This window comes from Barbus barbus, assembly GCF_936440315.1.
Source record: "Barbus barbus genome assembly, chromosome: 36".
Classification (NCBI taxonomy): Eukaryota; Metazoa; Chordata; class Actinopteri; order Cypriniformes; family Cyprinidae; genus Barbus; species Barbus barbus.
The window spans coordinates 15,131,392-15,150,937 of NC_136714.1; the positions used below are offsets into that span (position 1 = coordinate 15,131,392).

At 40.8% G+C, this 19,546-nt stretch overlaps 1 protein-coding gene across 1 annotated transcript in view; it reads left to right on the forward strand.

Annotated features, from left to right (window-relative positions):
- LOC306855834 (zinc finger and BTB domain-containing protein 16-A-like) overlaps positions 1–19,546 on the forward strand; it is a 161,978-nt gene that overhangs the window by 134,251 nt on the left and 8,181 nt on the right. Inside the window, exon 5 of the mRNA XM_079394740.1 lies at positions 15,392–15,562. Within this exon, the coding sequence (XP_079250866.1) occupies positions 15,392–15,562 (171 nt within the window). The remainder of the gene's footprint in view (positions 1–15,391; positions 15,563–19,546) is intronic.

A 19,546-nucleotide genomic window follows, 5' to 3' on the forward strand; every position in this document is an offset into this window, starting at 1 on the left:
TGTTCTTTGAAACCACAATAATGGGGAAGATGGCTGACTTGGCAATGATCCAGAAAACGAACATTGACGTTACAGAGGGTCATTACTGAAAGGTGTGGCTGTTTACAGAGTGCTGTATCAAAGCATATTAAATGCAAAGTTGACTGGAAGGAAGAATTTGTGTAGGAAAAGGTGCACAAGCAACAGGGATGACCGCAAGCTTGAGAATACTGTCAAGCAAAGCTGAACACTTGTGAGAGCTTCACGAGGAGTGGACTGAAGCTGGAGTCAGTGCATCAAGACTCAAGAGTCACCACGCTCAGACGTCTTCAGGAAAAGGGCTACCAAGCCACTTCTGAACCAGAGACAACGTCAGAAGCATCTTACCTGGGCTGTGGAGAAAAAGAACTGGAAGAGTGGAGAGGCACAGAATCCATGTTGCTTGAAGTCCAGTGTGAAGTTTCCACAGTCAGTGATGATTTGGGCTACCATGTCATCTGCTGGTGTTGGTCCACTGTGTTTTCTGAAGTTCACAGTCAATGCAGCCATCTACCAGGAAATTTTAGAGCACTTCATGCTTCCTTCTGCTGACAAGCTTTATAGAGATGCTGATTTCATTTTCCAGCAGGACTTGGCACCTGCCCACACTGCCAAAGGTACCAAAAGCTGGTTCAATGACCATGGTGTTACTGTGCTTGATTGGCCAGCAAACTCGCCTGACCTGAACCCCATAGAGAATCTATGGGATATTGTCAGGAGGAAGATGAGAGACACCAGACTCAACAATGCAGATGACCTGAAGGCTGCTATCAAAGCAACCTGGGCTTCCATTACACCTGAGCAGTGCCACAGGCTGATTGCCTCCATGCCACGCCGCATTGATGCAGTAATTCATGCAACAGGAGCCCCTACCAAGTATTGAGTGCATAGAAATGAACATACTTTTCAGAAGCCTGATATTTCTGTTTAAAATATCCTTTTTTTATTGATCTTATGTAATATTCAAATTTTCTGAGACACTGAATTTTGGGTTTTAGCCATAATCATCAAAATTTCAAGAAATAAAGGCTTGAAATATTTCACTCTGTGTAATGAATCTATATAATATATGGGTTTCACTTTCTGAAATGAGTGACAAAAAATATTGACCTTTTTCATGATATTGTAATTTAAGATGTACCTGTAGTCAAGTTCCTCCAATAACTGAAATGCTTTTGCTCTCAGCGAGCACCGCGTGACCTTGATATGCTTGTTTTCCCCAGCGATCTTGAGACGTTTAGTCACAACATCGTTTTACATTTCATTGCGTTGTTTTGTTTACGGTGCCGAGAGTTGGAGAAGACACTGTTGCACTATAATGCCACTGGCCTCCAATTTATGGAGCATGTTGATTGCCTTCCATTTTCTCATTTGAGTCTCTCTATGACAGAGAGAGCCTTCACGGTCGCTCGGCTGAGCATTCATCCTTAATGCTGAATGTAAAGCACGCAATCCCGTAAAGGAGCCCAACAAAGCGAACTTGTGCGCTCCATCGGGAAGGTGATTTCGCTGGGCACAACAGGCTTGTTCGTCGGCCGTCATTTCCTCTAAAAGCTACACAAAAGCCTACATTAAGCTGGAAAGAGGCATGCCAGTCCTATTATTCTTAATACCTTTATCTATATATGTTATTTGTCCATGCTTCTCCAGAAGCATTTAAATATGATTAAGACCGGCGCTTAATTTTTTTTCCCCTCCTCTTTATATTCACAAGCGGATCATGGCCCCCCCTCCCAGTAATGTTTTTGTAGACGCGCGGCTTTAGAGTTCCATTCTCATTCCTGTCGTCTCAGAAAACAAAACAAACTCCTGTTCCTGTCAGTTGGGTCGGAGATAGGGGCAGCGGCGGGGTGGGGTGGTAACAGTGAAGGGTGGTGGGGGGTGCAGCAGCTCAAAGCCTTTTGTCCAGTGGGAAAGACTGTATCAGCAGCCAGTGAGAAAAGGGGCTCCGGTCATTTGGCCACAGTAAAAGACCAAAAGTGTAAAGATTAGGGACATAAGGGGTCGAGGTAAAAGCCTATGACTAATGTGGTTGGTCATTCACAGCTCTTGCCACATTGTTTGTTCACTGTCCAGATGGTCACTGGGAATAAATCACAGTGAGAGAGGGAGCTCGGTGGATTGCTAGGCTTGACTTCCTGTCAGATTATCGTGTAGTGAAGAAAGTCACTTGCCTTTTATTTTTCTCACTAAAGCAGTTGCTACAGTAGACTGCTGTGTGTACTATCATATGCTACTATATATATGTATATATGTATATGTGTGTGTATATATGTGTGTGTGTGTGTGTGTGTGTGTGTGTATGTGTATATATATATATATATATATATATATTACACTCACATATGCGCATATATATATATTACACACACATATGCGCATATATATATATATATAATATAATATTTAGCAGCTGAAAAGCTTTTGCAAGTTTGGGATCACTAAGCTTTTTAAAGTCTCGTGCTCACCAATGCTGCATTTTATCAAAAATACACAAAAAACAATAATGTTGTGAAATATTTACAATTTAAAATATCTGTTTTAATATATTTTCAAATATAATTTATTTATTTGGCAAAGCTTCATGTTCAGCAGCCATTATTCCAGTTCAGTCACATGATCCTTTAGAAATCATACTGATATGCTGGTTTAATGCTCAAAAACATTTCTTATTATAATTAATGTTGAAAACTTTTGTACTGCTTAATAATTTTGTAAGTTTGGGATCAGTAAACTTTTTAAAGTCTCATGCTCGCCAATGCTACATTTATTTAGTCAAAAATGCAATAAAAACAGTAATATTGTGAAATTTTATTTACAATTGAAAATACCTGTTTTCTCTCTTAATATATTTTAAAATGTAAATTTATTTCTCTGATGGCAAAGCTACATTTTCAGCAGCTATCACTCCAATTCAGTCACATGATCCTTCAGATAAATCTGAATATATATGTATCATTCTGATATGCTGGTTTAATGCTCTAAAACATTTCTTATTATAGTTAATGTTGAAAACAGTTATGCTGCTTAATAATTTTGTTCAACCACTTTTTGTTGACACTTTTATTTCAGGATTCTCAGATGAATGGAAAGTTAAAAACAACAGCATTTATTTGAAATGGATATAATTTGTTACTTCATAAATGTCTTAACAGTGACTTTTCAAATACTCATTTAATGTGTAGTATTAGTAGTAGTAGTAGTATTAAATCTTACTTACACCAAACTTTTCAATTATAGTATCACAGTTTCCGTAAAAATTTTAAACATAATAAATATTTCCTAAAACAACAAAAATAATCTTACAAACACCAACCTTTTGAATTGTACAGTTTATATTTGTCTGCAAAACTAACTTCAAGCATTTAAGCATAAGACTTTTTATGCAATTAAGCATTTAGATGAAAGGTTTTTAAGATCATGAGAGACATGCATTGTCAAGTGTGTCCAGACTTTTGACTTTTGTACAATAAACGTGACACGTGAACACCGAAAGGTGTGCAGAAAGTGTCGAAGCGCTCTTTATTGTTGTCATCTCTTTGATCACTGGAGGGTGTGAGATGTCGGGAGGCAGGAAGATTTGCAGACAGGATGACAGGGGCTGATACTGCTGAGCTGCAGGACAGTATGGCACCCTGGTAGAAATACCATTGGAGTCCGTCACGCTCGCGGTCAGACTCCCGGCAGCTGACTGCTGCTTGCTGTAAATCCATCACCTGTGGCTTACTGCAGCCACTGCACTGGACCACAGACAACACGTGTCACTGTTTCACAGCCAGGTTTGAGACCGAGCAGAAAGCACCTGTTATGAGATTCATCACATTTGATAGACCACTTTTATCGATCACCCAAAGCTTGTTTAGCAATTACTGAATATTCTGTATTATATTCATACGTGCAGATTCAAATAAGCTTGTGTATCTGATATGTTGAACAGATTAGTAATTCGTCTTAGCATTGACATTGATTAAATAAATTGTGTTAAACCGTCTTAAAAGATTAGCAGGCATTCCATTATGAGCAAAAATAGATAGGCATCAAAGGGAGTCGACAACACTAAACCATTTTGAGAAATTTTGAGAAAGGGGGGAACAAACAGGACCCTGGAATTACCTTCCCACTGCAGATCTCCTTTATAGTGGCAGTTTGTCATTTGGTGGAACAGTATAATTTATTTTCATCCTCCTGATGTGTTTCCCAGTAATGGCTTTGTATAGAGACCGTTTCTGCATACGCCCAGAGGGGAAAGGCTCACACACATTGCATGCACATACAAACTCTCTCTCTCTCTTACTGCCCCCCCCCCCCCCCCCCCCCCCCCCCCCCCTCACTCACACAAATAACACCACACAGCCTGATTTTCAAATGTGGAACATGTAAACATCAAGCCTTATTCAGTGCATTCATCATTTGCATGCATCTAATATCCAGAGTACAAATTAGTTGCCAAGCTTTGAGAATGTCATTCAAATTCAATAGTTTTGTGCTAGATATATTTATCCTGCATCTTGTGCATTGGATGAATGTGTATGTGTAAAGATTATTCAAATGGAGTCATATGAACAGTATTTGGTGTTGGGTTAGTAGCACAGAGTGACCCCTACTGGCCATAGTGCAGTATCGCAATCCTGTGCGGTGCTCACGTGTGGCATATGAGGGACACTGAACTGACACCCTTGGCAACCGTTCGCCCGGTTGCCACGGCCAAGCAAGCAAGCAAATCGGAAGCCAGCTGTACTGCAGGAGCTGTTCCTTCTCATTTGCAGTTCATTTATCTCCCATCTCCGCAAGCCTCGCCAACACACACACACACACACATACACAAGCTCCCACTGGTAACCTCATCTCCATTGTGCCCAATCAACTGTGGAAAGTAAATGGCATCTCTCTCCCCCTTTTATTCATTCAAAATAACTTGCACATGCACACAACATAACCGCGGCCATCCTTTATTCAAAACCACAGATGTAGAGACACTAGCTCGTATACACACATACAATAGAAATTGCCGCCGAAGCTCATGTCAATAAAAAGTATTGTCAAATGTAGCCTGCAATGAGTAAATTACATGCATTACTAAAGCTGCGTATGACAGTCGCTTCGCTTACACATCGATGCGGTGACTGTTATGTATCGATTGTTATTTAAAATCAGCAGCTGTGTTTGATGAATGCATGTGTAAGGGAAACACTTGTGTGTCAGAGGCTAAATCATTTGGTAAAGCATTTAGAAAATAAATGTAGGAGCCCCCAAGCCAAAATCTTTGTTCAGTGCAAAAGGCTTTTATTTTTTTTGATGCATCTCAAATGAATTTGTTGTAGAAAATTATAAATATATAAATAAATTTGTCAACTTAAAATTGCAGACAAATACACTGTGTGTGTGTGTATACAGTGTATGGCTAATTTATTTATATATTTGTATTTCTGTGTATAATTGTTATTACCTTTTTTTTGTTACCTTTTATATACTTTTCTTACACATATAGTGCCTATAAAAAGTATTCATACCCCTTAATTTTTTTTCACGTTTTATGTTGCTGCCTTATGTTAAACTCCTTTGAATTACTTTTTTTTTTTTTTTTTTTTTTTCACATCAATCTACACTCCATACACCACAATGACAAAGCAAAAACAGAATTGTCACAACTTCGTAAATTTATTAAAAATAAAAAGTGTTCATACCCTTAACTCAGTACTTTGCTGAAGCACCTTTACAGCCTCAAGTCTTTTTGGGTATGATACGACAAGCTTTGCACATCAGAATTTGGCAATTATCTGTCATTCTTCTCCTCACCTCTCCAAGCTCTGTCAGGTTGGATGGGGGCAGACACACATTTTCAGGTTTCTCCAGAAATATTTGATTGGGTTCAAGACCAGGCTGTGGCTGGGCCACTGAAGACATTCACAGTGTTGTCTATAACCCACTCTTGCTGTGTGCTTAGGGTCATTGTCCTGTTGGAAGGTGAACCTTCTGCCCAGTCTGAGGTTCTGAATTTTCATTAAGGCGATCTCAATATTTTGGTGCATTGAGCTTTTCTTCTACTTTGAGTCCCTCAGTCCCTGCTGCTGAAAAACAGCCTAACAGCATGAGGCTGCTACCAGCACACTTTACTTTGGGGATGGTACTCTGCAGGTGATGAGCAGTGCCTGCTTTCCTTCAAACATGATGCTTGGAATTGAGGTTCATCAGACCAGAGAATATTGTTTCTCAGAGTTTGAGGGTCCTTTAGGTGCTTTTTTGCAAATTCCAAGTGGGTTTTCATGTGTCTTCTCTGAGGAGAGGATTGAGTTTGGCCACACCGCCATAAAGCCCAGATCGGTGGAGTGTTGCAGTGATGTTTGTCCTTCTGTAGATTTCTCCTTTCTCCACGTATGATCATGGACCTCAACTAGAGTGACCATCAGGTTCTTGGTCACCACTCTAACCAAAGCCCTTCTCCAACAATTGCTCAGTTTGGCCAGGAGGCTAGCTCTAGGAAGAGTCCTGGTTGTTTCATACTTTAAGGGTGTGACCATTAAGGGTCACCGAGACTACATGCTTCTGTGAACCTTCAATGCAGCAGAATTTTTTCTGAACTCTTCCCCAGATGTGTGGCTTGATGCAAACCTGTTTCTGAGCTCTACAGGCAGTTTTCTGACCTCAGGGCTTGGTTTTTTGCTCTATGCATTTTCAGCTGTTAGACCTTTTATTAAGCCGTGTGTGCCTTTCCAAATCATACCCAGTCAATTGAATTTGCCACAGGTTAACTTCCCTCGAAGTGTAGTAACATCTACAAGCAATGAATGCTCCTGAGCTTAATTTCAACAGTTTTTACTTATGCAATGGAATAATTAATTTTTTTTATTTCTTAATAAATTTGCAAATTCTTTGCAAATTTCTTTGCTATTATGGTGTATGGAGTGTAGATTGATGTGGGGAAAAAAGTAATTTAAAGCAGTTTAACATAAGGCAGCAACATAACAAAATGTGAAAAAATTAAGGGGTATGAATACTTGTTATAGGCACTGTATATATATTTGTAGAGACATTCTTACATTGGCACAATTTATATTTGTCTGTAAAAAACAGTATTTACATTTTACTTTTTTAAGGTCATGAGAAATATATTTATAGCCTGAACTGCAAAAACACATTAAATGAAATGTTTACGAATGCATGCATGGTTTGAAATTTGCAACTTAGATTTTTAGAAGTGTGTTTCAGTCATATAGTAGTATCATTCACAATATGTTGTGCATGTAACGTCGCACACAAAGCTTAGTCGTTTTCTCTATCTAGTTTGAATGGTAAATGGACAAATGAGTGAGCTGTTTGGGACGACATATGCATGAATGTGTAAATACAGTAATGCTTATCCTGTCAGATGACTTGATGAGTGGAGCACCCCAGCGAGATGTCATGATGGACATCAGCAGAGGCATGATTTCCAGTTTTCGGTTGTGTTTGACAGCTACTCTCTTCTGTTGGCGTCCTGCTGATGCTTAAGTCATTACTATGGCAACCCGTGTGGATATAGCAGATATTGACTGCACCGTCTGAACAAACACCTCCTGATTTTATCACTTGCACTATGACAGCACGGACACTAAACAAAACCAAATGAGATTTATGTGTACAGTGAACACGAGAGCACACCAGAGTCAGACAAATCCAGATTTCTGCATGCATGTTGTCTGCTTCAGAGAGCAGATGAGCTTTAGTTATTATGGGACTCATCAGCACTGTAAACTTGAGAGAGCTCCAGACATCCTCCAGACACTCTCGCCTCCTTGGTATGAATCGTCCGTATCTCATTCCCTGCACTAATTCCAATTTAATTGCCAGTGGCCTGAAGCCTCCTCAATAGGAGTAACAAATGGTTTGATTTTGTAGACTTCATCAGACTGCATTTTAAATGCGACACTCACCCCGTGCGAATGCCAATGAAGCAGAGGAGAGGCTGCCTGTTTACTAATTATCCTTTTTCTTACTGGGAGCCGCATTGCAAGGGTTGTCTGATTAAATCGGATTTGTGGGATAGGGGGGAAAAGCAAGCACGGTCCTCTGCTTTGTAAACGATCCTCATCCGAGGCGAGGGCCAGCCGTGCACTGTAAATTCTGCTCTCTTAAAGGGACACAGTGCCTCTTGTAGACCTAACGCAGGGGTGGGTCCACTCGTAAATTCCTCCCTCCGGCATTACAGTGTTTATGATCTTTTATCACTTCATCCATCAGGGCAGTAGGATGATTCAAACACAGGGCATGATGTACATGCTATGCAGGTTGCAAGTCTCACTTTTAATATGGTTAAATATCAGCTCGCATTCAGAGAAATCTGCAGCATTTTTGACACATTAATTCATAATAAATTGAGGGGTGTTTTCTCTTCCTTTTAAGAAGTTTCTTAAAAAATATATATTTACATCACGTCCATTCATGATATTATTGTCCATGTTATGCAAAAAATTACGTCATAATGATGAAACATTAGATCATGGTAGTAAGCGATTTTAGCCACGTTACATATATAATATATTTAAGTTTTGTGCCTTTAAATTGCAATTTAAAAAAGTGGTGTGGCAATATATTGGAATGTGATAAAAAATGATATTACAAAAAAAATAAAAAAATATTGTGTTCATGTTAATACTGCACATACGACTATATCGTAAACAATCAACTGCAGTAACTATTTGATTGATCCTCCAACATAAGTGACAGTATTGCTTCTTAATACTGGTTGGCACCCTTCATAAAATGGAAAAAAGGTGATGACACCCAAAATCATATTTGAGTTGATGACACACAAAAGTGAGATACCTGAAAAAGGTTTGCTCTGCAGTTTGGGAGTTTTTTGGGTTTCCAGTAGTTTGACAGTGTTACATACCAGTGTGATTCAATGGGAAAAAAAAGAGAGAGAAAACAAAAATTAAACAAGGTAAAGATGAATTTGACTGATAACATTATTTTTGTTTCAAAGTTTCTATAGATATCTTGATAATGTAGTTATTGTGATTTCCTTTGGCCATGATAATCATGTAATCAAATCTTGTTATCGTGCCAATGCTAATGTCCATTTTTAAGTATCTTAAAAATTATTGTAACCATGAGTTTTGCTTTTTTTAAATCATTTAAAACTTAAGGGTGATTCAAAATAATTGAGGGTTACTAACTCAAACCGGTAATTGTCAAGAGTGAATCGGTGCTGCAGAACCATACTCAGTTTTGCCGAATCCTCTTTGCAGTCACGTCGATCTAGTGTTGAAAGCTTACTTAATTATGAAGAATCTGCCTCCAACACCTGTCAAAGTCAATAGGGCCAATTTCTTCCATGTGGGTTTGTGAGTGATGAAGACATTTTCTCTGTCTAAATGGACACTGGAGAAACCATATGGTTCCATGACATTATCTTGAGGTAATTAATATGGCTTCTACAATGACATCTGGTGGCATTAATCTATCTGAGAACGCAGCATCTCACTGCATCCGCCCGACATGAAAGTGAATTATCTGTAACTATTATTGGTGCAAAGTCTGGAAAGGTACCAGCCCCAGAATGAGAAGCAATCTTTTTGACGGTTTAACGTAGGTTGCGCCATCCTCATTCTTTCCCTTCCAAGCGTCAGTTTAAGGCTTTTAAATGCAGTCTGCCATTGTAATTCTTCTTTTAAAAAGCCACCACTTGAGATGAAAACCTGTTAAATCAAATAGCGTATTTTACACGTCCCCCTGTCGGGTGTCATGTATTTGTAAGGCAGACCTTCGGAGACCAATGACACTTTGATAGTAACGCACAAAATGTTATTTTGTTTCTCCCTCTCTCGCTGTCTCCCGTCTCACCATCTCTCCTCCTGTTAGATCAATAAACAATTCATTGAAGCTCTTTTCTTTGCTTTTCTTGTCAGAGGCACAGAGGCGTTTTGAATGCATTAAGGCAGCGCTCTGTGCTGTCACACACTCTGTATTCCAGACCAAAGCTGTCAGTCGCTGCCCTCCCTCCCTCAGCAACCCCCTCCAAAAGCCTTGGGCTCCTCTAATGCCACATTATGCCCAGCCACTCTCCCGGATTACATGGATGTGCAGTCCTCCTGTAGTCTGGGCTCATTAGGTGTCAGCCCAAGTGAGCGAGCGAGTGAGTGAATACCCTGGCCGGAGAGATGCTGCAGACATATCACATCACACGCACACACGGCTGCTGGAACAGCTTGTACCTGTTGACTTCCCAGCAGCCTGTAGCACTCTGTCATAAAAACACTCATGTAACATCTCTTTATCTATCGGTCTCGCTCTCTTCCCGACTAAAAATCTGATTCGTGCTGGAAAAAAGACAGGGGAGATATGAAGCCAGGCAAGGGAGAACCATTTCTCTCCAATCGCTCTGAGTGCAAGACCCCTAGTTGTTTGGATTTCATTCAGCATCACGTTACCGTGGAAATGAATGGGTCAGAAAGCCTTTAGATGTGGCTTTACCCTTCAGACCTGGATCCCTTTGGTAATGCGCTCCTATAATGCTCACATTTATACATCCCAATTATAATTAAGATGCAGTCCCCATGAAAATCATTACACTGCTCTCGGGGGTTCTCGTGACTAATGTTCTCAGTACGCCGTGCTATACACAGATATGCTTGCTTGCGAGCGCAGTTGGAAATGGTAAATTTCTCTTGATGGCCCAGTTTCACACTGAGCCAAAGTTCTGTGTTTTGCACATTATACTAATTGTGGGACTAAATATTTGGGCTTTCTATTGAGGCTCCGAACACCCCCCGTGTATGTTAGAAGCGTTGTATAGTTTTGGCACCAGTTTGACCATATTGTCTCGCCCTCCTGAGCCCCTGCTAGCACCCATTGTGCCCAAGCTCAGCGGGGTTGCCAAGACCCTCTCTGCCCCAGAGCGCCCGGGCAGCCCTACCCTCCACCTGGCCCAAACAGCTGCCCCCATGACCCCTCGCTCCCCTCCTGCTGTCAGACCTGAACTTCTCTCACAAGCTTCACACATACCGTAGTCTTAGTGTATATACTGTATACTCCATGGCACTGGCTTTCCTGGTACTCACGTATGACACATAAGCCTATGTCCTTTGCAGACGCATCTAATCTGTCAGTCTGCCTTTCTGCCTGGATGTCTTCTACATGCATCGTTACTTTTTTAAAAACATTTTGACTTGAGGACCTAATCGTAATTGTGGGTGTGGTTAACCAAATAGGCCTATAATTTTCAAATATTACTGTATATTAGGGATTTTTCAGTGATTTATTTCATGGATTACTTCATTACACCAGTAGATGGCGACAAGACCAGTGACAATCATTTATTCAAACGATTAATTCAAAAACATTGGTTCATTAAGGAATAAAGCAAGCGAGTCTTTAAAAAATGTATTCAACTGATTCAGTCAAACACCCTTTGAGGAACAAAAACATGACGTTATTAAACTGTTCCCTCAACTGATTTGTTCAAACACAACTATTAATTAAATACATAATCACTGATCATTGTTTGATTTGGCACTATTTTGGCGGAACAAAAATTGACTAACTATAGTAGCTTTAGTGACACATCATATCAGATGCATCAGCTCAAACACCAACATGCTGCATACTGCGTGAGCTTCAGAACAGGTGTGTCATATTCCCGAGCTCTTTGCTGAGCAACAGGTGACATCACACCTCACGGCATTGGTGACAGACAGAGCAGCAGGAGTTTGTATTCCATCAGCATGGGCGAATTGAAACTCAAGCTAATTGACTTTGGTCTTACCAGCTTAGAACAACACGCGCTCTCCATGTGGGGTTTCCCAGCTCAAGCATCGGCCCTGTGGGAAACAGTTGCCTCGTCTAACTCTCACATTAAGTTTTAATCACAGCCCCATTCAGTTTGTTTGCGTAAAAAGAGTACTGCATTCATACTGTACTGCATTTTTAAAATAAAAATATAATTTTTATGGTTTTAGTGCATGTATTTGATCTTTGAAATGATCTGGTAGACAACTAAAAGTTGACTAACTTCTAGTACATTTATGCATTTAAAATGCATAGTCTATCTCTTCTGGGAAAATTATTTTGGTGATTCAAAAATGTTAATGTCTCATCCTGCACTACACAGATTTTTGTCAAATCAAATTCTCCCTAGAGTAATAAGAATGTCCCGCCCCCGCAACCAATTGTTAATGGCTGTAATGTAACCAAAGACTTCCCTAGACTTCCTATTGGAACAGCAAATATGTCAACACAGGACAGAAAACTGCTTTTGTCAAGTGAATTCACTGGGTCTCTAGGATATTATCTGATTATGTCTAGGTGTTACATGGCATATTATGCTAGACACGGTTTTCTGGTATTCCCAGAAGTTGTCTTCTGATCCAGGCATCATGTGTGCACAACCATCCTGGAGTTTGAAAGTGTTTGCAGTGGTGAACACAAGCGGAACACCCTCAATACCTAAACGCCGCGGCACACCCGCTGTTAAGTAACGGCCAATGCTTCTTCAGGGCCATTAACTTAACACTGCGATGGAGCCAAGAGGCCCTTATAAATAGACACAGGAGTAGAGGTAAATTATGCCAAAACTCAGGCAGCAGAAGCCAAAACCAGTCCTCTATCCAGGTGTCACTTTGTCCAACTCAATTTTGCACTGTAATAGAGGTGAGTGGGTCAGCCACTTCTCGGTCTCTATAGTTCTTTTTCTCTGCCTTACCCTTCAGTACCTCACAGAAGAGTTTCTCCCAGCCAGGCCATTTACTTGTGACGCTCTTTACTTCACACCGAGGAACACTTAATTCTAGCTAACACCAATCACATGGACACTGCACTTCCCTTCATGGCTGCCGCTTTATCAACTGTCCCCCCTGCCCTTCTCCTGTTCCCAAAATAGTGTTCTTTCTTCAATGGAAATGTTCTTACCACCTGAGAAATATGGTGCATTTTGAGTGAACTGTAAGATGTTATTTTACTGGTAAAAAAAAGTCCTTAAAGGTGCCATAGAATGCATTGATACAATATTTTAAATTGTTCTCTGATATTTACATATAAGGTATGTGGCTTAGGTAAGGGCAAAAATTCTCCAGAAACAGTTTTACAAGTCGATTTACAAACCTAAGATTTCTCCCCGGAATGAAACGGTCTGTTATTGGCTTATTTGGAAGGGTCATGAATAATAATGTTGAGCTCTGCTCTCATTGGCTGTTTCATAGTGGGGCTCATTTCAGTAGCTCACAGGAAGGAAACACAGGGAAAATATATATTTCAATACTTTCTTGCGCAGTTATATCGTTGGGTAATTATACTGTAAATAAAATGCTGGCATCAGGGAGCCACTATTAATATGCTTGGCATTGAAACTGCTTTGGAATGCACAATCGCGTTTTACTTTCAGTTTCGAGATTTGCGATTGCACAAACTCTGTTTATACTATGGAGCAGCAGCACTTACCACACATTTTACAAGATCAGATGCTTGTCAGTGGTGCTCAGGATCTGTAAATCATTCGCCATCATCCTAAGGCATCTCTCCTTACTCTGTTTATGTGGTAAGTGAAATCTTATGTACTGCAGTGTAACAGGCTACCGCTAGCAAGGAGCTAACCATGTCCCTTTAGTGGCTCGCGTTATTTTATTAGAACGTGTTATTTGCTCTCCATGTCTTTCTGAATACAGACACCAACCCATCCATGCACATCACATCCCCTGCACAGCCTGGAACATAACGTTTATTTCCATGATCTGCCATTTTCTCTGTTGTCCTCGCTCGTATTTCTTCACAATACCTGCAGAACTTCTGATGGTTCGGCTGGCGGCTGGCCTAGAACATGGGCGGGTATATGCAAATGTTGGGGGCGTAACTATTAGTGATCCCGACTGTTACGTCACAGTCAGTGTTATTTGACTTAATTAATAATAACCCTTATTATTCATGCCAAGGTAAAGACAGTTTTCCATTCTATGACACCTTTAGAACAAAGCTTGAAATTATTAAAATATTGTCTGGAAAATATTCTCTTTGTAGTATGCTAACAGCGTATTGTAATTGATCCAAAATGTGGCCAAATCTCCAAATAAAAAAAAGACATGGGCCACTGTACATGGTCACTGATTGGGCTTTTCTGTGAAGGGAATACTTTAAATGAAAAGTGGGCAAATTATCATTATTAAATCTTTCAGTCACCAATAATGTGGGAATTTAAGAGCAATCACAGAGCAGCTCTGGTGATGTGGCTCAGTCGTTCCCTCCGCCCCATCCAGACCCTTGAGCTCCCTGGGTCAGAGTCCACCTAACCTCTCGCATTCCTCAGAGGCTTTCCTCCCTACCCCCTGTCACTCTGTCTTTCATCTCCCTCAACCCGCTCCCTTAAATTTAGCTTTTTAAGTTTCTTTATAGCCTTTAGTTTTGCCATGAACCTTCCTGAAGCAAACTTGCATTTCACATCCCCAAACTTCTTTGGGATTTCCATCCATAATCAATGACACCCCTGCTTTTTTATCGATAAACCCAGAGATGTAAGGAGTCATTAAAGATGGAGACAGCGAGAGAGGGAGGGAAACGGCTGGGCCCAGAGAAAGACAGAAGGAAGGCTTGTCAGTATTTATTTGCAGAGAAGCAGCAATTCAGCTGCACTGTCTGAGATTTAAGAACAGGAATAGTCGTTTCTCTCGCTCACCTCAAACTCCTCCTCTCATTCTCTCAATCGCTCCCGTTTTTTTCCCCAGCAAATGCTGATTGATCGAGCTTTATGAACATGAGACTGGGGCTCCTCATAGATTTTTAAATTAGTGGCAGCTTTGCCCCAAAGATGTGTTATCGACTCATGAAATAGAAGCGGAGCTTAAAACACTCCCACTTTCCCCAGAGTTTTCTAGAGCCTGATAATTGAAAAAAGTGTGAAGTGTGAGTCTGTGTATGAGAGCAAAGCAAAAGAGAAGGAAAAATTGCTCACTTTATGCCTTTACCCATTTAAAAACCCAAGTGTGAGGTTTTTTTGTTTTTTTACTGGAGATTTCAATGATTTGTTAATATTAATTCCAGCCATCTAACCACTCTAGTTGTTTTGTCATTTCCTGTATCTGTCTGCTGACCTTTTGTGGCACCGTATGATATGTGCATCTCACCCTGTAGTACTGAATTAGATTCTCCTATTGATTCACTGAGACTGAGTGTATTTTCTAAATTAATCATTGTCTTTTTCAGCTTGATTGTCCAGTTTCTACAGTGATCATGTGATTCACAAGAACCCGTAATTGCAAAAATAAAGATTTTTTTCAATAAGGAGTCAGGCAAATAATAGTCCTGCTCCAAAAACCAATGCTGCTGTGTTTAGTTAATCGGGACACTTTAACACAAATACTGTAAATGAAATCATACACTCATGCTATCATCTTGCTCTTTCTGCTCCCAGGATCAGATATGGCCATCTTCTGTTTGCTGTGCGGGAAGCGCTTTCAGACGCAGACGGCTTTGCAGCAGCACATGGAGGTCCACGCAGGTGTTCGCAGCTACATCTGCAGCGAGTGCAACCGCACATTTCCCAGCCACACCGCACTCAAGCGCCATCTCCGTTCCCATACAGGTCTCATATCAGTTCTTCAGTTTGTGTGTCTTAACGTTGCGCATTTGTGCATAACCGTCAGCCTCAGGAGCCACATTTTTGGAATGAATCAGTAATACATACTAATTTGGTGCTTTGATGTTTTATGCACATCCGTCAAGCCGAGTGATTATTTTAAACATGCTGAGATGTGATTCACCCTGTAGAGTGTTTAAATCAGGATCCTGGTACAGTCATTGTATTGGCTTTTTTCTCCCACCCGTCATCCCATCACCTTCTGGATGGAGGTGGATGGAATGAAGATAGCAGGCTGAAGTGACATGTCATTTAGTGAAAGGCCAAAGCGCTGTGATGGCTTGTGACAGCACAGATATCGCCCTCCCCAGTCAGGCTAGTCCTGCTATACGGCGGTTCCATCCCCATGTGGCCAGACGCGTGGCTGAGCAGATGCGGCGACTCGGGGGAACAGTCTCCATTACTGTCTCCGAATATGAGACGCTGGAAATGAATCCCATTTTCTCCAGAAAGCCTTTCCCCCCCCATCGTCTCTGACCTTAAATAACAGCCTGACGTGTCAGAATTGCTTTACTTGGCGGCGGCAGGGATGAATATTTGAAGCGAAAGCGGGAGATGAGCAAAGCCCGTCTGTTTATAGGCCGCTCGGCCTTTATTGGGCGGCTGACGGTACAAGGCGGCCGAGTACTTACTGTACTCGCTTGTCCTCGCCGGACCGTACATCGGAGCCGACGCTCCCGCCTGCACGAATAAATGTCAACGGTCTGCTTCGCCGCAGAAATGGTGGAGGGAGAGAGAAAGAGGCTGTGATGCAGCGTCGTGCTAGTTTGAACCCAATTCTCTGTAGGCGTGTATTAAATTACAATGAGCGCTAGCAAGCACCCGTTTAATGTGATGTGGGGGCTTTTGTCAAGGAGCTGAAAGGAAAAAAGTGCTATTGGCACTTGCAAAAACCACCGAAAATAAGTCTCTAAATTTTTTCTTAAAGAGGACAAAAAAAGAAGACTCTCTGCTCGCATTTAATTCTCCTTTGATCTTCTTAATCTCATTCACAGTGTATTTTTTAATGCTGGAAACTGAGTCACTGATGTGATAAGCACTCGGATGTTCCTTCCCAACCCTTTTTTTATCTTATGTACTCCCACAACCCTGTCAATAGGGCTCAAGTACCCTTTTATCAACACCACACCAGAAATATCTTCCTCGAATTAATTGTTTATGTTAATGTAATTGAAGTCGCCATTGTTACATTGATTTGCTTTAAAACAATCACTATTGTGTTTGACTCACCGGGTGGTTTATATAAAAAAAAAAAACTTTCAATCATAAGCTTTCTCAAAGACTTAAAGTCTCAAAGACTTTAACATACATTTTGTGTTTGACGTTTAACATGCATTTCTTTTATTTGCGCACTTTGTATAGTGGAATTTAAGTATAACTGAATCCATAATGGTTATAAATTAACCATGAACAAAACATACATTCACAAACGTTTAATGTACAAATGTTTATCCATCAGGACTTTTTTGCTGGCCAGTGGCAGCAGAAATAAATAACACATGTAAAGTTAAGTTCATAAAATAGGGGTCAATTTATATTTTTTAAAAATATTGCCTTTCAGCAATTTATTGATTTGAAACATTTTGAATTCTACATCTTTCAGATTTCTTTGCATACATGAATTACAGATCAAAACAGTGGAATCAGTAATTCTTTACTCTTTTTTGCGTTAAAGGATGCATTAAACTGACCAAAAGTAATCGTAAACACATTTATAATGTAAATACTCTTCCTTTGAACTTTACATATACCAAAGATGAAAATTATAATAAGAGAAAGTGTTTTTTTTAAACACCAAATAAAAACATTAAAATAGAAAATTATATTTCACAATAATACTATTTTGACTGTATTTTTGATCAAATAAATGCAGTCATGGTGAGCATGGGAGACTTCTTTTAAGAAACATAATGCCTTACAGACCCCAAACATCTGCCAGTCATTTAATTTATATAGTTTGCACATTTTGTTTTCTTTTTTTAGTGCATTAAATACATGAAACTATTATCTAATAATTATCTAATATCAGGTTAAATCAAATAAATTCAGTTGTATAGGTAAGCGAAATCATAGTATTTTCTGGTATTCTCTGCCGTATGTACTCCTAAATCACTGCTCTTTAAAAACACTGAAGCAATAGTTTAACGTATCCCTCTTTGCTCCATGTGTGTGGTGCCCACTCAAAAATAAGTTAAATGAGTGATTATGGGCCCACACAGTCATTACTCAGTAATTCAAGCCCAAGCTTAAATTTGATTTCAGTCATACCTCAACCTAAATGCTGATGCAGAACCAATTTTGACAGGATTTCAGCGGATGATTACACGCGTTTCCACTGATTTTAGAGAGGAATTTCTGTTCTTGAATGTACTTTTCCAGGCGCGCGCAGTGTGAGTGAACGCTGGCATCCATTAGGGCTGATAATCATGGCAGCCTTCTCGCTCCCCCCTCCGTTCCACACACTGCCGGCCGTGCCTCGTTAATATTCCGTTGTTGTTCTGTGCTTGTGTTTTATTCGGAGCCCATTTTCCATCTGCGGCGGGTGTTTTGTGTTCGCAGCTGTGTTTGATAGTGCAGCCCAGTCGAGACCCTGGCAGTGATGGATCCTTGATTTACGCTGCTTAGCGCATAATGAACTCGGCCCCTGCCTTAACGTAAGCCTCGGCCCTGCCAGGCGGAGCCCGCAGACCCCGGCCAGGTACGCCACCGCAGCGGTCCCCTGAGGCACGGGGACGCAGGTGGCAGCCCCTGAGCTTCCCAAATGTCTTTTCTGCCCTCTTTGTGCCTCGCAGCCATCTGACTTACAGACAGACACAGAAAGGAACCGAAGAACACGCAGTCGGTGACAGCATCTTGATCTATCACCTTGTATCTTTACTGCCTCAAAGCTTAATGTATTCCAAACAAAGCAAAGCCGCCAAACAGAATTTGATAAGCAAATTGCCCTCTGTTTATAGCAGCGACACGCTGCATTTACATAACAAGTAGCCTAAAAAATACCAGGCAAGTATTACGATATGAATTTGTGCCTTGTGGTATCAGGAGAGAGCTGTCACAAATTATTTTGTCAAATAAAGATTAAAGATGCTTTTACTGAAGGTAGAAGCAAGCCTGCGGATTTAACTGGTGGCCAGTTTTCTGGAGGCTAACGCAGATGCAGGCTTTCCTGTAGCTCAAATTGTAGAGCATGGCGCTAGCAACGCCAAGGTCATGGGTTCGATTCCCAGGGAAAGCAAGAGCTGATAAAATGTAAAAATTGTTACTTGAATGCAATGTAAGTCGCTTTGGATAAAAGTGTCTGCTAAATGCATAAATGTAAATGTAATGTCTTCGATTGAAGCACCAGCTTAGGCGCAATTAAAGTCAGGTGAATTTGGTGTGATTGCTATTCTAGTCGCGTGCCGGAGAGCAGTAAGGGAGCGTGATGGATTGTGATCTCTTCTGCGGAGGAGGCATTTCAAAGCGCCAAATTTCTTACAGCGACTGATAACTTCATGCACACAAATAAATGCTGTCACTTTTATTGATTTCTGAAATGTATGGGTTTTTTTCTGTCTTGTGTCATCTCATGCTTTTTTTTCTCTCTCTCTCCCATTACTGGTGAAGCGAAGACAGTGGAGCCTGAGCAGCCGTGTAAATGTGAGGCGTTTAGCTGCGTCTCGCCACAAAACGTGCCTGAGGAAATTGACATTGTCTGGTAACGGGAGGCGGCGAGAGTCAGCATGACAGTACATAACGAGAAATGCAATTTATTCCCAGGCACGGTGCCGCTCGGACAGCCAGATAATGAAACGCGTAGGTCATAGACGATGACTTAAACCCTCCGCACAGAAGTGAAATGCATTAAATATGGCGAACATTACACGCCTGGCAGAGTCGTGCATCTGTACAGAGAGAGAGTGATATATGGTTAGCTGATAGTGAGACACA